The sequence below is a fragment of the Sinohyriopsis cumingii genome, chromosome 7 (assembly GCF_028554795.1).
Source record: "Sinohyriopsis cumingii isolate HCF-2022 chromosome 7, ASM2855479v2, whole genome shotgun sequence".
Taxonomy (NCBI): Eukaryota; Metazoa; Mollusca; class Bivalvia; order Unionida; family Unionidae; genus Sinohyriopsis; species Sinohyriopsis cumingii.
Window position 1 is genome coordinate 38,726,652 of NC_142967.1, and position 24,858 is coordinate 38,751,509.

The 24,858-nt window shown below is 35.3% G+C and overlaps 1 protein-coding gene across 1 annotated transcript in view; it reads left to right on the top strand.

The window, feature by feature from the left end:
- The window catches only part of LOC149795050 (nucleotide exchange factor SIL1-like), a 43,241-nt gene extending 22,212 nt beyond the window's left edge, over positions 1–21,029 (top strand). Inside the window, exons 7-10 of the mRNA XM_089964729.1 lie at positions 3,761–3,882; positions 11,435–11,696; positions 14,276–14,343; positions 18,162–21,029. Of these exons, the coding sequence (XP_089820855.1) occupies positions 3,761–3,882; positions 11,435–11,696; positions 14,276–14,343; positions 18,162–18,453 (744 nt within the window). The 3' untranslated portion in view covers positions 18,454–21,029. The remainder of the gene's footprint in view (positions 1–3,760; positions 3,883–11,434; positions 11,697–14,275; positions 14,344–18,161) is intronic.
- The last annotated feature ends 3,829 nt before the right edge of the window (positions 21,030–24,858 follow it).

Sequence of the window (24,858 nt, forward strand, 5' to 3'; positions counted from 1 at the left end):
TTTAGCCAGATGCCTTGCAAGTAGTGAATTATCAGTTTAGTGAGATGTCTTGCAAGTAATGAATATCAGCTAAGCAAGATACCTTGCAAGTAATGAATTATCAGTTTAGCAAAATGCCTTGCAAGTAATGAATTATCAGTTTAGTGAGATACCCTGCAAGTAATGAATTATCAGTTTAGTGAGATGCCTTGCAAGTAATGAATTATCAGTTTAGTGAGATGCCCTGCAAATAAGGAATTATCAGTTTAGTGAGATGCCTTGCAAGTAATGAATTATCAGTTTAGTGAGATGCCCTGCAAGTAATGAATTATCAGCTAAGCAAGATACCTTGCAAGTAATGAATTATCAGTTTAGTGAGATGCCTTGCAAGTAATGAATTATCAGCTAAGCAAGATGCCTTGCAAGTAATGAATTATCAGCTAAGTGAGATGCCTTGCAAGTAATGAATTATCAGTTTAGTGAGATGCCTTGCAAGTAATGAATTATCAGTTTAGTGAGATGCCTTGCAAGTAATGAATTATCAGCTAAGTGAGATGCCTTGTAAGTAATGAATTATCAGCTTTGTGCAATACCTTGCAAGTAATGAATTATCAGCTTTGTGCGATGCCTTGTAAGTAATGAATTATCAGCTTTGTGCAATACCTTGTAAGTAATGAATTATCAACTTTGTGCAATGCCTTGTAAGTAATGAATTATCAACTTTGCACAATGCCTTGCAAGTAATGAATTATCAGCTTTGTGCGATGCCTTGTAAGTAATGAATTATCAACTTTGCACGATGCCTTGCAAGTAATGAATTATCAGCTTTGTGCGATGCCTTGTAAGTAATGAATTATCAACTTTGCACGATGCCTTGCAAGTAATGAATTATCAGCTTTGTGCGATGCCTTGTAAGTAATGAATTATCAACTTTGTGCGATGCCTTGTAAGTAATGAATTATCAACTTTGTGCGATGCCTTGTAAGTAATGAATTATCAACTTTGTGCAATGCCTTGTAAGTAATGAATTATCAACTTTGTGCGATGCCTTGTAAGTAATGAATTATCAACTTTGTGCAATGCCTTGTAAGTAATGAATTATCAACTTTGCACGATGCCTTGCAAGTAATGAATTATCAGCTTTGTGCGATGCCTTGTAAGTAATGAATTATCAACTTTGCACGATGCCTTGCAAGTAATGAATTATCAGCTTTGTGCGATGCCTTGTAAGTAATGAATTATCAACTTTGTGCGATGCCTTGTAAGTAATGAATTATCAACTTTGTGCGATGCCTTGCAAGTAATGAATTATCAACTTTGCACGATGCCTTGCAAGTAATGAATTATCAGCTTTGTGCAATGCCTTGTAAGTAATGAATTATCAACTTTGTGCAATGCCTTGTAAGTAATGAATTATCAACTTTGCACGATGCCTTGCAAGTAATGAATTATCAGCTTTGTGCGATGCCTTGTAAGTAATGAATTATCAACTTTGTGCGATGCCTTGTAAGTAATGAATTATCAACTTTGTGCGATGCCTTGCAAGTAATGAATTATCAACTTTGCACGATGCCTTGCAAGTAATGAATTATCAGCTTTGTGCGATGCCTTGTAAGTAATGAATTATCAACTTTGTGCAATGCCTTGTAAGTAATGAATTATCAGCTTTGTGCAATGCCTTGTAAGTAATGAATTATCAGCTTTGTGCAATGCCTTGTAAGTAATGAATTATCAACTTTGCACGATGCCTTGCAAGTAATGAATTATCAGCTTTGTGCAATGCCTTGTAAGTAATGAATTATCAACTTTGCACGATGCCTTGCAAGTAATGAATTATCAGCTTTGTGCAATGCCTTGTAAGTAATGAATTATCAACTTTGAACGATGCCTTGCAAGTAATGAATTATCAGCTTTGTGCAATGCCTTGTAAGTAATGAATTATCAACTTTGCACGATGCCTTGCAAGTAATGAATTATCAGCTTTGTGCGATGCCTTGTAAGTAATGAATTATCAACTTTGTGCGATGCCTTGTAAGTAATGAATTATCAGCTTTGTGCGATGCCTTGTAAGTAATGAATTATCAACTTTGCACGATGCCTTGCAAGTAATGAATTATCAGCTTTGTGCGATGCCTTGTAAGTAATGAATTATCAACTTTGTGCGATGCCTTGTAAGTAATGAATTATCAACTTTGTGCGATGCCTTGCAAGTAATGAATTATCAACTTTGTGCGATGCCTTGTAAGTAATGAATTATCAGCTTTGTGCAATGCCTTGTAAGTAATGAATTATCAACTTTGCACGATGCCTTGTAAGTAATTATAAGCTAAATGAGATACACTATTACTCTGTATGCTTGTAGTTTCAGTTTTGGTTTTTGCCCCAGAAATGTAAATAGGAGCCACCAACAGCTTATGTTCGAGTGTTTTTGTTTTATTTTGTTATAGGATTTGCTATGGTTTAGTGATTGGTATATTGATCTTGCATTCAAAAGGGTAAGTGTTTGAATCCTTTCATCAAGTTGGCCCCTAGGTCAGCTTCTATGGTGTTTCCTTTGGCAAGGCACATTACTCCATTTGGCCCCTAGGTCAGCTTCTGCGGTGTTTCCTTTGGCAAGGCACATTACTTCAGTTGTACTGGAAAGAAATGAGCATAAAACACTAAACCTGATACATTTTTAGCATAGTTTGTTTTAAAGCAAATTATCTTTACATCAGAACACTTTCTAAATTTGAACGCATGTAAACCTCGACATTCAGTTGACTTTTTGAAGTCTTCCATTAATGTTGGGTCTCAAAATATTCTAACTTATCATATAGTCAAAGAGAATGAGATAGATTCTTGTCCATATATGCAAATGTTTTCATGGCATAAGCTGCAAAAGTAATTCAGCATCAATGTTGAACAAGATTTTATGTTATGGGCTTAACACCATTTGTCATCATGTGATAGGCTGGCTGTACATGGTGGTCAGCAGATTTGATGGAGGAAGAACCTAGGAAAAATTACTTCTCCATGGAAAGATACTGGCAGGCTTTCTCGTATATCCACATTGGTTGAGGCCAAGACTGGAACCCACATGGACAGAGGTGACATGTCAGTGATCTGTAAATGCTAGTGCCTTTGACCAGTTTGCAACCTTGGGCCCTGACAAAGATTTTTTATAAAAAAAAAGACATGGATCATAAATATATTAACAAAACAGCTGGAGTTGTACAACACAGGGTTACATCTGGGGTGTGCTTAATGCATTTTTCCCACACGAATGTGAAATTATACCACAAAACTTTTGTCCCCCTGCTTTCATAATGTCACCAAATGTAAGCATTGTTCACAAAATTATATAAATCCTGCCCATACTTCACCTGAATATTTCATTATACAAGTACTGCATTGAAATAAAAGGAGGTATACATTCCTCATATCTGTTTGAAGAACAAGTTGCCACTCAAACTGCTGGCAAATATAGTCCAGTGATAGTTTATTGAACAGGTACACCCATGAATCCTACACCTTGCCCTTAAATTTGGATATATGAAAGAGGCCAAATTACATCAAAAAATATTTTCATGATCTTTATAATCAGTTCACTCTGAAGAGAGAAAAGACTGAAACATATTATAATTCAGATGACTTGTATTTAGAGGGATATTGGTGGATGCTTAAGATCATAACAAGGTTCAGGATTATCAATGTCTTGCAAGTTATGTCCCTTAGAACCTATTGTATGAGTTGAATCTTCAAAACCATCAGTACTTTGATTCCATTACTATCTTTTCAGATTGACAATGCTGTTTTGTTTTCTGATCTGGGTGGTTTAGAACTTGCAATCAAGGCTCTCAATGATACAGACTCCGGTATAAAGGCAGAGGCTACCATGGTGTTAGGGTCAGCTCTGCAAAGGTATTTCTAAAGTCTTGCCAATATAAATGTCATTTGCTTTTTTAATTAAATCATTCAAAATTAAACTCTGGACATCTTACTGGGTGTTTCTCCAGCATGTGATATGTACTGTAATGTGCTATGTACATGGTTTCCAAAGATTTCTTATATTATTTGAAAAAGCACTGGTTTAAAAAATTAAAATGGGTTATTATTTCAAGTAAGATGCATCATCTGTTTCTTATTTGTTGTTCCTTTATCATTTAATCATTTGATCATGTGCATGTACACTGTTTATTGCATATCAACAGTTATTCAAACCTTTCAGTAGCTTAATCTATAAATATTCATGAAAGTGATCCGACTTTACATGCTCGCCTTCACTTTTTTCTTTGTGGCATATTAGACTATTCACTGAATGATTTGCATATTTATAACATAGTAATGAGCTTTAATTAAAGATATAATACAATTATTTAGTGATCAAAGCTACAAAATGTGGGTACAACAACTTAGTAAACTTTAATTTTAATAATGCCAGGGTTTCACAATTTGTTTTGTATAAAAGTCAGCTGGGCAAGATAATTTGAACTTGTCTTTGGAAGATTTGAATTCGACCCAAAATATGACAACAATAATATTATGGCTGAAATAAAAAATAAGGTTAAATAAAATGAAATTCTTAAGGAAATAAAGAACGTTTGTTTTCTTGTTATCTTTGCACCTCAAAAACGTACGCAGATAATTAATGTTATCACAATACCACACAATGCATAATTAGATCTCTATGGCCCAGCATTAATGTATCACAATACCACACAATGCATGATTAGATCTCTATGGCCCAGCATTAATGTATCACAATACCACACAATGCATAATTAGATCTCTATGGCCCAGCATTAATGTATCACAATACCACACAATGCATGATTAGATCTCTATGGCCCAACATTAATGTATCACAATACCACACAATGCATAATTAGATCTCTATGGCCCAGCATTAATGTATCACAATACCACACAATGCATGATTAGATCTCTATGGCCCAGCATTAATATTGTGCCATAAAAGTTAGCACACACCGTTCTAAGCGTTTGATTCACTTGAATCCCTTGCAGAAACCACCTCAGTGTTCAAGAGCTAATGAAATATCTTGGCCAATCATTGGAGACAGATGATTTATATTTCCATACACACCTGTCATAGAAATCTCAAAATTTATATTAACAATTATCACCTAGTTATCATGATTATCTGTGTGCATCCACATTACATGCAGATTTATTTATGCAAACATCTGCTACAGGATGTTCAGTGGTCATTTCGTTGCAGTGGTTATCACCTAAATGTATGCAGCTTTGTTATAAAATCCCAACTCGTCTTAAAAATATTTATAGGTTACTGCATTTGCATGGGAAAATATGAACGAGTTTTTTGGATGGAAATAATGCACGACCTTGGGAGTGAATTATATCCATCCGACAAAATGAGTTCATATTTTCCCATATAAATGCAGTAACCTTTTTATTATATGCTCATTTTCTTATTCTACCTAAGGCTTAATTATATAAACAAAAATACACTACAAGAAACAAAGTAACTGAATGTATGCTGTATTCCAAACTAAATACACAACTGCAGATTCATCATTACACAACAACATTATTAATGCGTACATGACTCCTCCCAGATAAATTTGAACTTAGTCGCATGCTCTGTAGACATAACTTTCGAAAGAAAATGGCGTGTCTAGTTAAAATTTAAATTTGGAGTCATATTTTGAATTAGTCGTACATGTAAGACATAGCACATGTTTTGTTTAGATGCTATGTCTTACTATCCCAATAGCGACCTTGTATAGCTTGTTCCGATGTCGTTGACATTGGAATGAGTAATCAAAGTTTCAGGAACATCTCACACACTTGGCAGCCTATATTGACACTCTTCCACTAATTTATGTGTAATTAATATACTTACAGTGCTGTCTTTATCCTGGTGGAATGAAAATATGATACTTGCAAATGGACGCATTTTCATGTTCCATTGACATACATTGAATTTGCTGCAATGTGACAGTAGTCGAGGTATGCCAAAGTAGGTACATGTTGGGGATAAGTTGCTTACAGTTCTAATAGGCATAATATATTTTTATTTGTTTCGTTAACGAATAATATTTCAACTTAACCTGATTTCGTCATTCCTGGCTTTCATCGCTTTCCAGCCAACTGAAATGTAGGCCAACGAAACTTGAAAATAAGTCCATTTCTTTTGTGAGAATTTGAATTTATTAGAGAAAAGACATCAGAGTAAGTAAAGTCTGACTAAAACATTGTCTTTACTTTGTAGAAAAGCATCGTTATTTTAGTTGTCGGTTGTTTGAAATATTCCTGAAAATTTGACTTTCATAACAATGTTAGTCGACATCAAAATACGCTACACAGTGCCATTAGCTAGGCTGTAAGACCTTGACGCCCACAACATAAATATCAGCAACAGGTCTTACATGTAGGACTAATTTTGAATGAATGTGCATTGCAACAACTTTCCCATTTGGTCTGGTATGAATAGAGTTTGGTATTTTTTTTCAATTCTACAAAATTTTTAACTTATGGACTGGATTCATAAGTGACATTTCCACATGAAATACATCGGATTGAAGAAGTGAGGGAGAAGCGTGTTGACATCTGCAAATGTTTGTTTCTGTTTCTGTTTCTGTCATTGAATGTTTGAAATCATAATGAAATAAGCATTAAATTCCATAGTGTCTTTTTGATAATTGCAATTGAATGACTTCATATTCTTCCCACATTATGATTTCAAACATTCAGGAGGATATAATTGCACTTGGATATATTCAAAATTACAGTACAATTTAGAAATGTGTAACCAAGATTGAGAACCTATTACATGGCTTATGTAATTTGTATTTGCAGAATTAAGAAAGTACATTTTGAGGAAATTCAGGATGTAAAACTAAGTATATTTTTTGCCATTCTTATTACCAGCTAAAGAAGACAAGTTTATGCCTTGTCACTTTCATGCTATTTGCAAGGACCCTGTCTGGCATCTACTGTATAGCTAGTCTAAATGTGAAACATTGTATCAAAAAAGTTTACACAGAATGTGCCAAAGCAGCGGGTATGTGGCAGTCCACGAAACATCTGCTTTAGTTCATTCAGAAACAAATTTAATCAACCAAAACCTAAAGTGCCTACTATGCAAGTGTACATGATTTGTTTACAAATCAAAAGTGCTGGCATATGCGTCCATTGTTTGTTTACAATAGAAAGTTGTTCCTTTATGGATGTGAACGCAATATGAAGGTTTGCAATATCGTAAAATACTGAACAATTCTGACAATGTAAAATTAACGGAGACAAAATTGAGCATATAATAAAAAGTAATACCTAAGTCACACCTTGAGAGCCAGTTACATATGGAAAAATGTTGCCATGTTGCCTGTCAGGTCAGTGACTACTGCATGTACACCTCTTTAGTTAATAAGGGATAGGTGGCAGTGATCAGTCTACAATTTCATCCCAGAGAGTCCCAGGACTAGCATATGTTGAGTCCTGCTCAAATGTAACGAGTTCAACGATTCTGCTAATAAATGGCATACACATTGAGATACATTTTCTTTATTTATAATACAGAATTATTACAACAGGGTCATTATTAACTACAAGATCAACTCCTTCACTTTACTTTAGTTTGTAAATTTGCCTGTCTTTCTTAGATCTCCAGGCCTGTAATACTGACTTGTAATCAAATGGCACAGTGCATAGTTTTACAGCCATCAGTTTGTGCTGTGTTTCTATATTCAGCCTGTTTCTAGCTTTAACCAGGATTCTGTTCTGGGCAGAAAACCCACGCTCGCATCCAGCAGTATGTACTGCTGAAGTCAGTGCAAGTGCTGCTAACTTGAGCAAGTTTGGAAAATCCTCTCTGTGGTGGCAATCGGTTAAATGCCACAGTTCACACATCACATATTGTGGGTAGTTCTCAGCCAGAGCTACTTTCTTAAGGAAAGTCCACTCTATTTTTCCATTAACAGAGTCAATAACAGGGTTGTACAGTGTTTGCTTCTCTATAATATTTTCACAGTCTGTCAATCTCTTCATCTCCGTATATATCCACTTCTATTTTTGACATCATGCTGATTGGTCGCATAGCAAGAATACCAAGTCTTGTAAGTAGGTCATCTGCGGGAAATGTAGACTGTATTTTCTCTATAGAGTCAATGAAGAGTTTAGTGATTTTCTCCAGGCCAAAGATGTTCTTTGTGGTTTGATGATGCTCCTTAAATTTACTGCCCTTCAGGTCTTCCTGGAGCTTTGGCATGTATGGAGTTTCAAAGCTATATACCTTCTGCAGATCAGCGATACACTCATCAGTTTTCCCCTTCACAAGGGTCACGTTCAAATTTTCTTTCTGGAAGAACTGGCTGAGAATGGTTACAGGTGCCATTGCATCCATCATCATTTATGTTGTAGAAATAAAACTTTCAGTAGCTATATTTTTCTTCATTCCTCCAGCTTTGTGATCTTTGTGACTGGCTTCAGCCACGTAGGTAAGCAAGCTATCAAGAGTCCTCCATACAGCAGTCAGGAAACTAAAGTAAGACAACCACCTCCCTGAATGGAGCTCCTTATATGTGAGACATGGATCATCTAAAACCTCCTGTATGGCATGTAGTCAAGCTTCTCGTTGACTTCCTTTAAAATAGTGGAAAAGATCAGTCAGTATTTGCATGCTTTTTTAGTGGTTCTATTTTCTGTGCAGCCTGGGAGGTACACAGTGCCAACCTGTGGGCAACACAGTGAACATGATGCATATGAGGATTTTCCCTTCTCAACATTGCAGCTGCTACTTTTTCCTTGCCCATCATAGCAGATGCTCCATCTGACCCCAAACTCATTATTTTTGCTATTGGAACACCCTTTTCTGACATTTCTTTCGGGGCCCCGAGTGGCCGAGTGGTCTAAAGCGCTCTCCGTTACGGATCACTGCCATCTCACCTCTGTCTGCGTAGGTTCGAGTCTCAGATTCAGCCAATGTGGATATGTGAGAAAGCTTGCCAGTAGCTTCTCAAGGGTCGGTGGTTCTTTCCGGTGTTTTCCCGGGTTCTTCCTCCACCATTAATACTGGCCACCATGTATAGCCTATCGAGTGCTGAAAAATGGCGTTAAACCCTAAACAACAACAATGACGACATTTCTTTCATAATGGATACAGCGATTCCTTTCCCAGTGGCATCTAAGCATTCAACATTGCACACATAATGACACTCTGGAATAAAGTCTTAATTCAATGTCTGAGCATACATGACCAGCCTTTTCCTGTTGGAAATGTCAGTGCTGTCATCAGCAAGTAATGTTACCACAGGAGATTTCTTAATTTTAACAGTTACAGCATTGTTAGCAAACTCTGCTAATGACTCCAGCAGCTCACTGGCAGTCACTGAAGATTCATAATTGATATTACTCTTTCTGAGAACGTCAGGATCTTGAATTCCCAATTCATGTAAAAGATTCACAAAAGACTTAAATTTGTTCAATGGGATATCTTCATCTGCCATCCATTTAACAACCTTCAGTAAGGCAGTTATAGCTTTAACTTAATCTGACACGAGCTATGAACTACATTTTCCAAAGTTATTTCATAACTCTGGGGCTATTAGACATAATTTGTGGTCAGCAAGATCTGCATGTCTAGTTAACATTGAATTTTGAAAATATATGTTCCTAGCAAACTTGTTCATACCATTTAACTTTTTATTGTCTGTGCATATCTCACAGTACACAAAGTCTTCATTTTTATTTGCACAGCCATTGTCATATCGCAGGCACAAGTACGTTTTTAACCACTTTTGCTGAAACTGTCAAACTTTTGGTAATTTATGCATTATGCTGGAGGCTGAGCATACGTTTGCATCCTGAACATCAGATGAAGAAACCAAATGCTGTTGGTCAGTGGAATTTGAACCATGAAACAAAATATCCAATGTCCTTTGCTTAGGATCAATTTTCATCATCATCTTCTTTGGTGGAATTTTAACCAGAAACATGAGAGGAACTGATGACATCCCATAATAGTATAATGTTAAGGAGTGGTACCACATGACTGGTGTAAAGATAATATTTGCCTAGAGAAAAGAAAGTCTTGTTAAACAAAAATCACAGTAAACACATTGTTCCGTTAAAATTTCTTATGTCCATGCACATATGAACAACTAATGAGTCCCTGCTATATTTTGTGTGTTGGATGTGGGATGCAGGGGTAGATTAATTAAAGAGGAGGTACCCTCTATCCTTGATTTGGAATTACATGCAAGGGAACTAGATCCAAACAGTAAATTAACTACCAAGCCCAATGATTTGGTCTCCGTTGTATCAAGCAGATTGCACATTTTGAGATGTGATTGTGTGATTTGAACTTCTGGTTGATGTATGCTTATGTCTGGCATATAGTTATGTAATTTATGTTTATTTTATTGTTATTTTGAAGCAGCTGATTTTAAAAATAAAAGGTTTATTGAAATTAGAGAACAAATGTGCAAATCAGAAGTATTTTGAAGATCCTGTTCCTATTTGTGACTTAATTTCCTGTATAGAAAGTAGGTCAATATCATAGACTATGTATTGACAATTGCATGGACCATGTGTTGCCAAAATTTCTGCAGCAAACAAATCAGTACAGTATTGGAAAACTAAGGGCTTACAATGTTTTCTTCTGTATATAAGATAAACTCTTTACATAATACATAATGAGTGATTCATGGTTTATCTTGTAATGAAATCATGATAACTTGTCACTTTCCAGTAGTGGTTAGGATAAATTTGTTTTAAAAAAGTTGTTTACATAATGAATGAGGGCAACAATAATGAATCACTGATTATCTGCATTGCTCTGTCTTATGGTTGCTAAAAACAAATCATGTACTTGCTTTAAAGTCCGGATCAAATGCAAACTGCACAGACCCAGATCTGCACTGCATAATGTGCTAGCAAATCTGAATCAGTGCAGTGCAGTTATGAGTAATTAGTAGAACAAACAGGATGGATCATGACTGACTGGCTAATTATGCAATGGCAGATCAGGGTCTATATTGTTTGTAGCTGTATTTGATCTGTAATGAGTAGATCTGGTATTCTGAAATTGATTGTGTGATTTGGATTTTTAAAATAGCTTTAACAATTTTTCAGTTATACAATATGATGTCTGCAGTGTGGCAGTTTATAGTGATGTCTAGCACTGGGGCATCATGCCACATACATGTCACCCAGTCACATTATCCTGACACCAGGCTCAGCAGTCCTAACACTAACCTCTGAATGCTGAGTGTCAAGTGAGGCAGCTGTTAGTACCATTTTTATAAGTCTTTGATATGACTCGGCTGGGGATTGAACTCACGACCTGCTGCTTCTGAGGTGGATGCTCTAACCACTAAGCCAATGGAGTGGTGAGAAATTGAGTGAATATTGTTATTGGTGAAGTATTTAAATAGCACTTAAACTATATTTCTGTCCATTCTCTTAAAATAAATCATGACTTTATTAATTGCAGTAATCCAAAAGTGCAGATATTAGCCCTACAGGCTGGTGCCATGCAGATATTTCTTAGTATGATCACTACAGAATCATCAGTCGCACAGCGCAGTAAAGCAATGTTTGCTCTTTCCTCCCTTATTCGGCATTTTCCCATTGCTCAGAAGAAGTTTTTGGACTTTGGTGGATTGACAGCTTTAGCATCACTGTTTCAAGGACCAGGCATGGAAAAGCTGCAAGTAAAGGCAGTAACACTTTTAAATGATTTACTTCAAGAACAGGTAAGCATATGCATATTATTTAATAGGCTTGTTTACAGCTCTATGATTACATCTCACAATCTTAATACATTGATATTTATCTTAAGATAGAAGTGTCACTGTGAACTGAAGACCAGTTTACATCAAGTTCAGTGACTGCAGTAAAAAATAAAAAATACTTTTGAATTATATGCAGAAAAAAATTAAAATATTTAATATTTACCTCTATTAGGTGTTCCATTTGTCAAAATCTTAGATAGATACAATAAAGAGCGATCCCCAGTCATATTAATGAGGTAATCTAATTGCAAATGATTAGTCGATTTTGTTAATCATTTTTCTCATCCGATTTTGCTCAAACTTGAAAGTTGAATATTGACATATGTCAAGGTGATTTCGATAATGAGATGCCCACATTTTAATGAGTTCATCATACATCTGGCTGACAGAGCTCCTTTCCATTCTTGAGACTATTCTGATCCAGTTTTGATTAAACTTGATATGGGCTTAAATTGTCGGTCTCGGATGAGTGCAGTTAGGGTTGAGATCCATGGATAATAATGGAATGATCTTGCATCTGATTGGCTGAGCTTGTCACCACTTTAGCGACTCCTGTTTCTGATAAGATTTGTAAATATTTTGGTAAAATGGCTTAAATCTTAAAGATATCCAATGAGCTTTAATATGAAAATGATCTATGAATTTTAATTAGATGAATTTGTGTCTGATTGGTCTGACTTTCTTACCACTTAAGAGAAGGTATTACTGACCCAATTTTAATCAGCTTGGTAAAGAGACTAATATTGTCATGCTGTTAGACAAGTTTATCTTGAACCAGATTTATGCATATTTATGAAGTGTTAAGTAATGTAAGCTAAGTGAGTGATATCAGGTCCACTTGAGCCTTTGTTTCTCCAGAGATCTCGGAAACGCTTAATTACACGCATTTGGATGCCAAATTTTGATATGGGACGCAGAAAATCACTGAGGCGGGAGTCCTCTGTATGCATGTAACAGGTGTGCGGCAAAATTCAAAGACTTGCCAGTCCTGCTTCAGCCACCTGCTTTGTGGGAAAATGTGTTGGTCAGTTAGCTGTGCTGATATTTACAATGACAGAATTCAGTGACTGGAAGACCCCTTGATGTACATACATGTTGCCATTTTATAAGAGTAAATAAAAAAAGTACATGATGCAATAGCTGGGTGGCAGGTTCAAAGGCTTTGACTGGTGGCCGCGTAGGAAAATGTAGATATTTACAGTGATTGAATTCAGAGGCAGAAAGACCCAGAGATGTACATGTGGTCATTTATAAAAGTACATCAAATAAACAACTTTAGCTTTTGTTATTGTGTTCATTTCCAAATGTAGCGGAATAAGCAGTGCATGTGACCTCAGAATCAAGACATGTTGAGACTTAGACAAAATGCCATTCGTAAGTGGGTGACAAGTTGCCTAAAAATGTAAACTTCGCCTTCTTCTGTTAGGAAAGTGAAAACGACTTTGCCCTGTGATTATTTAAGAGGTACATTGACTGACCATACCATATTTTTTTTTAATGCCCCTCGCCTCAGCCCGGTTAGTTAGTATTGTAGCGAAATGTATTCATCAAGGCATCATTAGCTAGGCCTAGTTTTTATATCAGTTACTTTGACAAACAAACTCTTGCCCATTCACAAGCATTATGTTTTGATAGCTGATTGACCATTAACCCTTTTCCGAATAAGGTAGCAACTATCAATTTCCTGCATGCTATCCTTTGATGATAAAACATACAGACTTGTGTTTTAAGATCAGAATCGGTGATCTGGATATATATTAACTGCCTCTTACACACTATTTCATCATAAAATTAGTTTGAAACTGTAAGTGAACCAGTAGACCTAACAGGAAATAATGGCAGACTTTGCTAAGTCTGGGATGCACCAGTTTATTAGATTTTCTGTTTTCTTAAATCATCAGGCAAATATATTCAGAAAAGATATACAAATCATTGAAACCAAAGCCTAGGTATTATTTTATTAAAGATTTAACTTTAAAATACAAATTATGTAGGTCAGAAATGTATGGGACAATGCTGTGTTGTGGAATTCGCGAGATGCGCTTTAAGGTCTAAGGGAAAACACAGCAGATCAGATACTATTTATTTGCCTAAAATTACTACAGGTACATATACAAATAAATAAACCATAAATTTGCGATCCTGTTAATGGACTGTTGTAATGAAGCTATATTACATTATGTAAACCTCTCCATCTAAAAATAGATCACTCATGCCTGTGTTGATTCTGTGGGAAAGAAGGGACTGCAACTTTTGATGGTGGGACTCCTATTTTTACCAAAATGGGAGTCCTGGACTCCTAGTTTTAAAATCCTAGTGAGACCTCTGTTCTCAGATATTTCACTCAAGTGTGTGAGTGTTTGTGCATGATGCAAAACTAGTATCACTGTTTTGTAAAACTGAGATAGGAATCATGACAGAAGAACACAGGATATTTGAAAAGATGTGAAATAATCAAGAAATTAATAAATGAAAAATTAATGCTGTTTAATTAATACTGTTTCTCTTTGTCATTTCAACTGAAATGTTTTTTTTTGCAGGAGTCTTTTAAAGTGATAGCAAATCTAAATGACCCCAAACAGAAAGAAAAACTTCGCCAGTATGAAGAGTAAGTAAGAATCAGCACTTAATCAAGTCTGCAGTACTTTAAAATATGAAACTTAGATGGAAATTTGATCATCAGATCCGAGGAAGAGATCTAACTTTATTACCTTCTTGTTTCACTAGCAAAATTTATTTCCATCTTGTTTCCCTTGCAAAATTTATTTTTATCTTGTTTCCATAGCAAAATCTATCCAAAAATTTAAATGCAAAAAGTTAGTCTGTTATTTGTCATCATGCCAATGTCATTGGTCATGTCTCACCTATGGTTAACAGATAGTGAGACATAAATATATATCTCATTACCTGTGGTGATGGATTTGGTGTGCTCCAGATAGTGGGAGACAAATATCACCTGAGCTTTTTTGATAAAATTGGTGTCATTGGTTTGTTGTCATATGCCATGGCAGCACAAGCATATTATTTATTGGAGTAAAGTGCCTAGCTCAAGGACACATCACAGTAGCTGATCTGATGGTTGGATTTAAACCTGTACCTTTTCAGTCACGTGTCTGGCATACTTAAACCACTAAGCTGCTTTAGGCAACAGTTTTACGATTTTGTGTAAAAGATTTTAAAGTGATGTACATGGTAACACTAGCAGAAAACATCCAGTGATGATCAACTTTAATTCTCTTAACTGCAAACCCAGAATTTAAATTCAACAAAAAAATTAGATTAGCTTTCATAATAATCTTGGTCTGATATCAAGGACATTTCATCACATGTAATGGATGATAATAATGCAAAATTAACCAAAATGGGAGAGTTGAAAATAAAAGTCCGATCAATTTTATGAATTTCAGTTTATATTACTACAAGTTAATGGGTAAAATTTTGGTTTGGACTTTATAGAAATATTAAACAAATTTTTGTTAATGATTGACAATCTCTTTTTTAGGAACTTTCCTCTTTAAAACACAAGATTTGAAATTTTCTCAACTTGCTTATCAAAATGTTAAATTAGTTTCACACACAATACTTTATGCAAAAGTGAGTCATTGCAAAAGTTTTAATGCTGCTTACATGCAGAATTAATTTGACTGAATTTTCAAAAACTTGATATGCTTAGTTACTGATTTATCATACCTTCAGCAACACACACACACACACACACAGTGATATCTAAGAGAAATCCAAAATGAGACACAACTGCTTGAGTGCTTAGAGCCATTATTGCCTTCACTAATTGATGTTATTAATACCACTCTCTCATCTGGGGAATTCTCATCATTTTTCAAAACTGCCATTGTAAAGCCTCTGCTGAAGAAACCAACACTCGACCATAACAATTTAAAGAACTACTGCCCAGTTTCTAATTGCCCATTCATGTAAAAAATCTTAGAAAAGGTTGTTCTATCCCAGCTTGTATCTCGTCTGAATTCAAACAGTCTTTTTAGCAATGTACGGTCTGCATATCGCCCTTGCCACAGTACTGAAACTACTCTTCTAAAGGTAGTTAATGAAATTCTCTCTGCTTTGGATAGAGGAAAGATTACAGTCCTCACCCTCCTTGATTTGTCAGCAGCATTTGATGCAATAGACCATGATATATTACTTCACCATCTCCAACATGTATTTGGCATTCATGATACAGCCTTACTGTGGTTCAAGTCCTACTTGGTCAACAGGACACAAATTGTGTCTGCAAATGAAATACACCCCAGTCCAGTTAATCTATGTTGTGGTGTTTGACAGGGGGGTGTTCTTGGATCTGTTCTCTTCATTCTATACACTCAGCTGCTCTCAAGTGTCATAGATCATCATCCAGTGTCTCCCCAATTGTACACTGATGACACCCAAATATACAAATCTAGCCTCCCAACCGAAGTTGATGCTACCATCCAAGGTGTAAAGAGGCGCATTTCTGATGTGAAATCATGGAGGAGATGTAATGAGACTTTCTCATTCACATCCTTTACCTCAAACAATAAATATCAGCAGCATCAACATTAAATTCACACAGTCAGTACGAAACCTAGGTGTTACTCTGGACAGTACTCTCACATTGCAAGGCTGCATATCTTGAACTGAGACGCATCAGCTCCATTCGCAAATAACTTTCAGTTGATGCCACTAAAACACTTGTGTGTTTATTAGTACTTTCAAGACTGGACTATTGTAACTCAATTTTGTCTGGTTCATCTCAATATCTACTCCAGAAAGTTCAAAAAGTTCAAAACACAGCTGCTCAGATCGTACTTAGAATACCATGATCAGAGCACACCTCCCCACTGCTCTGTACCCTACACTAGCTATCCATTCGATCCAGAACCAAACACAAAATTTGTTCTCTGTGCTACATTTCACTGATGGACTCCAGTCCAACATACCTATCTGACCTCATCCATGTGTACACACCAGCAAGATACTTACGCTCCTATTCTGACAATTATATACTCCTTATTCCCACTATGAAAACGAAGTCATATGGACAACGTTCTTTTGCATACCAGGGCCCAGCAACATGGAATGAGTTGCCCACTGAACTTAGACACAAAGACACATTGATCACATTCAAGAGTGCTCTCAGAACTCACTTATTTTAACTGCAAAAACAAACTTAAAGACCTAATAACATTTTCTACCTTAAATATTTTCAGCGTGTTTTTTGTGTCTTCTAGTTTCATGGTGTTTGCTTTTTGTAATAATATCATTATATATGTTTGTTATGTTATAGGTGTTGTGCAGTGTTGTAAAGCACTTAGAGCTTATAAAGATTAGGCGCTATACAAAGTCCTTATTATTATTATTATTATTATTAAGATCCAGACCCTTTGCATTCATTTTATGGGCTTGCGGTAATTGGATGCATTTTAAAACCATAATTAAGAAGCACGAAGAGGTAATTAAATCTCAATAGTTTCCAGGTTATAACCCAAAGGGTGAGACCCTGAAAGTAAGGATGGACCCCAAAGTCTGTCATTTGCATTCATAAATTTGTATTTTCATGCCTGTTAAGTGTATATATGATCATTGGGTGGGGATTTCAATAAGTTTCCATTTTATGACCCATAGGCCAAATCCCTGAGAGTTAGGGAAGGACCCCATGGTAAATGTTACTTGCATGTATCAATATCTTTTCAGTAAGTGTATGTATAGTTATTTGGTGGGGATTAATAGTTTCAAAGTTATGACCAGGGGTAGGGAGGCTAAGTTCCTAATAGTTTGTTACAACAAAGGGGCTAAGTTTTGAGCATATCGAAATACTCCAGGGCATCACCCAGGCATCCCAGTTTGATATTTGCTGACACTTAGGTCATTGAGCATTAATTGTAAGATATGCCAAATGTACAATTCAGAAGGTACTAGAAAAGTATGTAAAATTGCCCCCATCCAATAAGCATGATAAAAATTCATAAAGTGTTGGCAATATCTACACAATTAGAGCTAGAATTGATTGATGTTTTATGTGTCCAGCTCTAATGGTGTAGGTGAAGTTAAAGGACATCATACACATACATTGATATGGTTGATAGCTGGTTTTTTTTTCTTTTTTCTTTTTCTGGTTCAAATGGCACTTTTGACAATATTGGCTTTATAATGATTTGGCCTTTCCCAATGACAAGCCCAGGCATCAAACTTTGGCTGATCTGGGCAGACATAAAACCAGCGACTCTTGGATTACAGATTAGTGGGTCTACCAAATGAGTTACCATGGCTACAGTATCCTTAAGCATTAAAAGCATGCAATTTGATAATCATCCAAGCATCATTATCAGTGTAATAAATTATGTAACTGATACTGTTGTAAGCAGAGTTTACTTTCTCTTCCTGCATATTTACACAAGTTCATTATTGACATATTTTTCATAAATTTTCCAGAGTGCATTTAAAAGCAGCTTTACAAGAGAAGGGATTTTGTGACTTAATGCTCCCTCTACTGCATATGCCAGAACATGACAGTCGTGAAAAAGTTCTGCAGGCAATGAGAACACTGGGATCTCCGTGTAGTTCCAGCTTTCAGAAAGCCAAGGCAATCTTGATTCAGCTGCAAGATGAGTATCAAAAGCTTGCTGAAGAAGAAGTAGATGAATCAGATTTTAAATACTTTACAAGCATGTTTAATTCTGTAAAAGCTGTTATTTCATCGCTCATTTTTAAAGACGAGTTATAACATACATAGGAAATAAAAGAATTGGTTTAAATTATAAAGAAAGTTCATTTGAATGTTTGGTTTGAAGAAGACTGGAAATGTTAAAGTCTTCAGACTTGAAAAGTTCCATGGACTGTATAGAGGTTTGGACTGGCCAGATGGATCAGATAGAGGCAAGTACTCATGCAGTAGGTTGCAAGTTGGACTTTCCTGAAAATGACAAAATGTTTCAAGATTTAGAATATTCATATATGCGTGTCTCTTTTTGCGTTTATTTTTTTTGGGTCAAATTCCAAAGTGATATAATGCATTACTAGGCACACAGAACACGTATACTACATACTAGAACTTGTATTAACTTAATAACTTTCAAAGAAATTATTGTAAACTCCAGTATATTCAGTTCATTGTTTGGTTACAAAAGGAAGAGATTTTTTGTTCTTGTTTTTTTTTTTTTTAAATTTGTTCTTGTTTTTTCAAATGTTAGTTGTGCCATTGTTGAGGAGGTGTGGGGATTTTCCTGTTACTGCTGTCATGACAGTGACTGACTGTTCATGCTCTAGTCAGGGTTCCTGTGGGTCCTGAAACCCTGGAAAAGTTTTGGAATTTAAAACATAAATTACAAGGGCCTTAAAAAGTCATGGAGTTTCTCAAAACCTTAAAAGTTTTGGAAAAGTCCTGGAATTTCTGGCAGTGGAGTTCAACAAATTGATAACTGATAATTGCATAGAACACTGAGCACTGGTTAAAAATTGTTTTGAACACAACACAATTATGACTGTCAGTTCAAGATATTGATGGCCTTATGTTTTGTGAAATGGAAAAGGTTTGGAAAAAGTCATCACATTTGTTTTTAAGTCTGCAGGAACCCTGTCGTAGATCACTTTAATTGGTCACACTGAATTAATATCAGTGTTTATTTTCCTTACACACAAGTGGAACATATTCCTGACATAAGTTTTTTCATTTCCTCTCATACTAATATATTTTACATTTAAAAGACAGATGATACAGTCAGATTAAAAAATGTAATGCACTTAAATGACAGGTGATACTAATTCAGTTATGTAATATGTTTAAAAAACAGGTGATATTCGAAATCAGATGTGTAATCCATTTAAATGACAGGTGCTACAGTCAAATTCACTCATTTAATAGATTTAAAAGACCTGATAGTTTCAGTTGTTTCCCTTGGCTTGAGCTGGTCTACTGTACATTTTGGGGTTATTGTTCTTCATAAATAGATTTATTGGGCTGAAGAAAGTGTTATAAAATATCAGTGTATGGATTGGATTTCCTCTCGAAGATAAAATTTTACAAAGTATATGTAGTCAATCACCATTCTGTACATACACTGCTCACCGCGAGATACCACAGAAAAAAATGTAGTATTGACTAAATGTAAAACTTTACAAAGGTGTGTTGGCTGCACAGATGGAAGGACAAGGGTAATACTATGTCTTCATATTCTTGCATGGCATACATTGGTATAGAAACAAGAAATTTGAGTAATAAATCTAAATCATTACTAGTTGTGTTAAAATGAGTACTATATTAAACTCACTGTTAGCTGTGCTGTGTTAAACTGGGTAAAAAAACTCATTACTAGTTGTGTAAAACTTGATAACATTATCAAGCTCATTACTGTATAAAACTGGAGAATACATCAAGCTCCTTACTGTATAAAACTGGAGAATACATCAAACTCATTACTGTATAAAACTGGAGAATACATCAAGCTCATTACTGTATAAAACTGGAGAATACATCAAGCTCATTACTGTATAAAATTGGAGAATACATCAAGCTCATTACTGTATAAAACTGGAGAATACATCAAGCTCATTATTAGCTCTGGAAAATACTGAAGTATCAAAGCTATATATTTTTTCTGTTGGTCTTACAAATGAATGATGTTAAGCAAGTTTAATTTATGAACAATGATACAAATTCAGCCATTGAAATGTGATGCACTGAATTATGATAGCATGTATAGCATGTACTGGTATGGGCATTAAAACCCAATGTATAAATGTTCTAATCCTTTCACTGTAAATAATGTTGACTGACACGCTTTGTTGCAAGTCTCAAATACAATCATTGCAATAACACGTGCCTCATTCACTAAAGTATTATGGTCTTTCAAAGGCTTTTATTTACTGTACATTGCAGATTACGGATTTTGTTATTTTGAATTGAATAGAGAAAACTTGTATGCTGGATAGTTAGCATACATTAAAAGTCTTACATTGCAAGTAATTATATTAATTTCTATGGTTTTCTATTTGTATGAGGCAGCATTCTGTATTCTGTAACCTTTTTTATTTAAAGCTTAAGCTTTCATGTTATCCATTTGTTTCATTTTAGGAACAATTTACTCTTGATCCCCTTTTTCATTTAAACCTTCATCATATTGGTCAATCAACAAAACAACATGGGAAGTAATTATTGTAAAACTTTTCAAATGGTAGCAGTTTTGTTTGTTGGTACAAGTAAAATATGGATTGAAAGGAAAATGTACATTTATTTATCAGCAGCATTATTTATTATTTATCACACATCATTTCTTGAATAAATATTTCTCAAATATTACCAAACACTGTCATATAGTCATTTTCCCCGTCACTCCATTTCTGGATGTCATCCTCATTCCAGTAAAATAGTCCACATTATATGAGTCGCATGATGAGAAGATACATCAATAAAGAGTATGAAGGGACTGGAAACTAATGACAAAACAGTAACATGAGATGCATTTTGAATCACTTGTTGCAAAAGATATTTATGTAACATTTCATTTTTCTTACCCATTTACTTGTCACTAAAACTAAAAATAATTAGGGATTGGAATTTTAAAAATAAATTACTGAAAAATTGCAGAATTAAAGCTATTCAGTTTTTCAATATTAGAAAGTTAACTTTGGCAAAAATTCCGTTATCCAATATACTGTATATATTTATAGGTATGAATGTGATCAGGATTAAGGGATAGAGACCATTATTTTGAGGACTAGTTGTCAGCAAAGTGTCCCTAATTGGAATTTACACCATCAAAATATCAGTCAACACCAGCAAAATATCAATCACAATTTTTACTTATAAGGTGTTTCAGAAAGGATTAACATAACATTGATAGAAGACCCCACATGATTCGAGTCAAATAAGTAAACTTGCGTTTTATTTGCAGATTGTAATTCAATAAATAGAATCGATATGAGAGAGAGCATTTTATATGAAATGTATGAAACTCCTTGAATAGAAACCGATTTGCTCAACATGAAGCACCAGAATTTATTTCTTTTGACTGCAGTTTCTTGGCACATGAACATCTTCTAGCTCAGCTTAGCTTGGTGTACGCTACTGAGCTGAATGATCTGCAGTAGAGCTGGGTGAATATGCCATAGATCTGAATGATATGCCATAGAGATGGGTGAATATGCCATAGATCTGAATGATATGCCATAGAGATGGATGAATATGCCATATATCTGAATGATATGCAATAGAGATGGGTGAATATGCCATAAAGCTGGGTGATATGCTATAGAGCTGGGTGAATATGCCATAAAGCTGGGTGAATATGCCATAGATCTGAATGATCTACAGTAGAGCTGGGTGAATATGCCATAGAGCTTGATGATATGCCATAGAGCTGGGTGAATATGCTATAAAGCTGGGTGATATGCTATAGAGCTGGGTGAATATGCCATACAGCAGGGTGATATGCCATAGAGCTGGATGATATGCCATAGAGCTGGGTGAATATACCATAAAACTGGGTGATATGCTATAGAGCTGGATGATCTACAGTAGAGCTGGGTGATGTGCTGTAGAACTGGGTGAATATGCCAGAGCTGGGTGATATGCCATAGAGCTGGATGATCTACAGTAGAGCTGGGTGATATGCTATAGAACTGGATGATATGCAATAGAGCTGGGTGAATATGCCATAGATCTGGATGATCTACAGTAGAGCTGGATGATATGCTCTAGAGCTGGGCAAATATGCCGTAGAGCTCAATGATATACCATACAGCTGAATGATATGCCGTAGAGCTAAACGATATGCCAGAGCTGAACGATATGCCATGGTGCTGAATAATATGCAGTAGAGCAGGGTGATATGCTATAGAGATGAATGATATGCACTTATCTCACCCATGCGACAGAGAAATATATCTGTTATGCTAACCTTACTTTTCTTATCTCAGTCTAGTCATCTCAGACCAGTTGTCTCAGTCAAGGTGTCCACGCAATCAGAACTACTTTTAAAAAAAAGAAACCCTTGTTGTCTTCTGCTGTGCCTGACATAGTTGTTCTTAAATCAACAACAACAACAACAAATATATAACAAAAACATAGTAACTTAAGGTAAATCCATCTTTGAGAACACACCATACAAAAACATTTCTAGAGAGATAAAGACGGGCATATGATGTCAAGCTTTTTGGTATTATGCTAGTTCATTCCACACAGCATGGTCAATTTTATCCTACATGCAGGCCTAACTCGATACATTTTTAGGTCCGTGTCACTGAATGTAGCTAAAGCTATGTAACTAGTTTAAAATACTTCATGTGAAACAAATTATATACTGTTAGCTACATTTAATGATGCTGACCTGAAAAATGACTGCTACAGATAGGATAAAATTCTCAATGCTGTGTGAAATAAACTATGGAAATAAACTATGACAGAAAACACTGATCCATGTACATAGACTATATACCTTTACATTTCATAACCCGTAAACTCTCTTAACTACAGAAAATTTTGTAAAAGCCAGAAAATGTGTTATGTCAAACAGGTTTTAATCTAATATTGTTAAGCATCTACATTTTGCTCCAGTTGAATAATAAATATACCTATAATATTCAATGACAAAAAATGCACGTACCAGCCAGAAGGAATAATTTATCCGTCAACACATTAATCCATAAGCAAATTTCACGGTAGCACTTGCCATATTTCCAAGACAGAAAAATACATTTTCAAAGAATCCGTGAACTTGAAAGTTTAGCACATGGTTATCTGCCAGGGTCCGTATTTGGAGGGTCTTTTATACATGGGGTAATTTTACAATCAATATTAAGGACAACACAAGTATGTCACGAACAATTTCACCTCCTCCAAAGAAAAGGAGTTATATATGATGGTGACACAGATCACTAATTACCCATGAATAACCCAAGCACGGACACTCGTGCTACATATAACTTTTCTTTATAATAATAGCCTATACACTACATCATAGGTGTGGGCCCAGTATCTTTTCATTATTTACAATGCAATTTTCTAAATTGGAACTGATGAAACAGTTTCTTGTAATAAATATTAACTATTTATTGTTAATTTCATATAACATGTTAACATCAAACATTACTACCACAGTGGCTATCTTGAAAGCCTTGTTATTACTATTCCTGTATGGCTGGTCATATTTACTTGTTTTATATTATAAAACATCTTGCATTATGCAGTTAGGTCTCAATGAAAATGGTGCTGATTAAACTCCAACATGGCCACAATAATGTCCATCTTAAAACGCTTCTTATTGTCTGTCCTCCATTAGATGTTTTTATACTGAAAGGAGCTTTTCATTGAAATACTTTTGAGGAAAAAAATCTAGCTGATTCTAAATGAAAATGGTACCGATCTGACCAAAAAAAATAATGTTGGCAACAATCTTGAAAATCATGTTATTGCTATTCCTTTTGAACATATCGTCACACAGACTTGGGCTTTTTAACTGAAATGTATATTGCTGTATGCAGTTGGTCTGAAATGAAAATGGGGGCCATCATGAAAATAATGTTATTGCTATTCGTTCCGAGCAGATTGTAACACACACTTGGGCTTTCTAACTGAAATGTATATTGCTGTATGGTGACACTCTACAGTTTCGTATTTTGCATAGGGTTAGAATTTTAAAGAAAAAGAATTTCTCCGGCTTTCTTCACTGGTTATACTGGCTATTTAAAAAAGACCTGGTATATCTTAGGTATAGTTCAAAGAACCTTTATTCCCTTTATTTTGGTGTATGATTGATGGGTGTAATATGGGTTATAGAGTATACAGCTTGGCCTTACTCCAGATGTGCACCTTTCAAAAAAGTGCTAGCTCCACTTGGTCATTTTCACTTCTGAACGTTAGAGGTAAATTGTATAAAAAATAGCTGATAACTTTTTTATACGTTTTATATGTTTGGTAATTCATTCATTGCACTTTCAGAAGCTGGTATTGTCTAGTCTGGCAAAATTCATTTTCCCTATTTTAGTAGCTGCTAAGGATGGTGTACTTTAGACAAATTCAGGCTGATTTTTGGAGCACAAGGTAGCAGTCATTTTAGTTAGCAGTGTGCTTAGATCATGAACAGTTTCCAAAAGTACAATATCCAAAGAAATATCAGCCACATTACATTAAAGT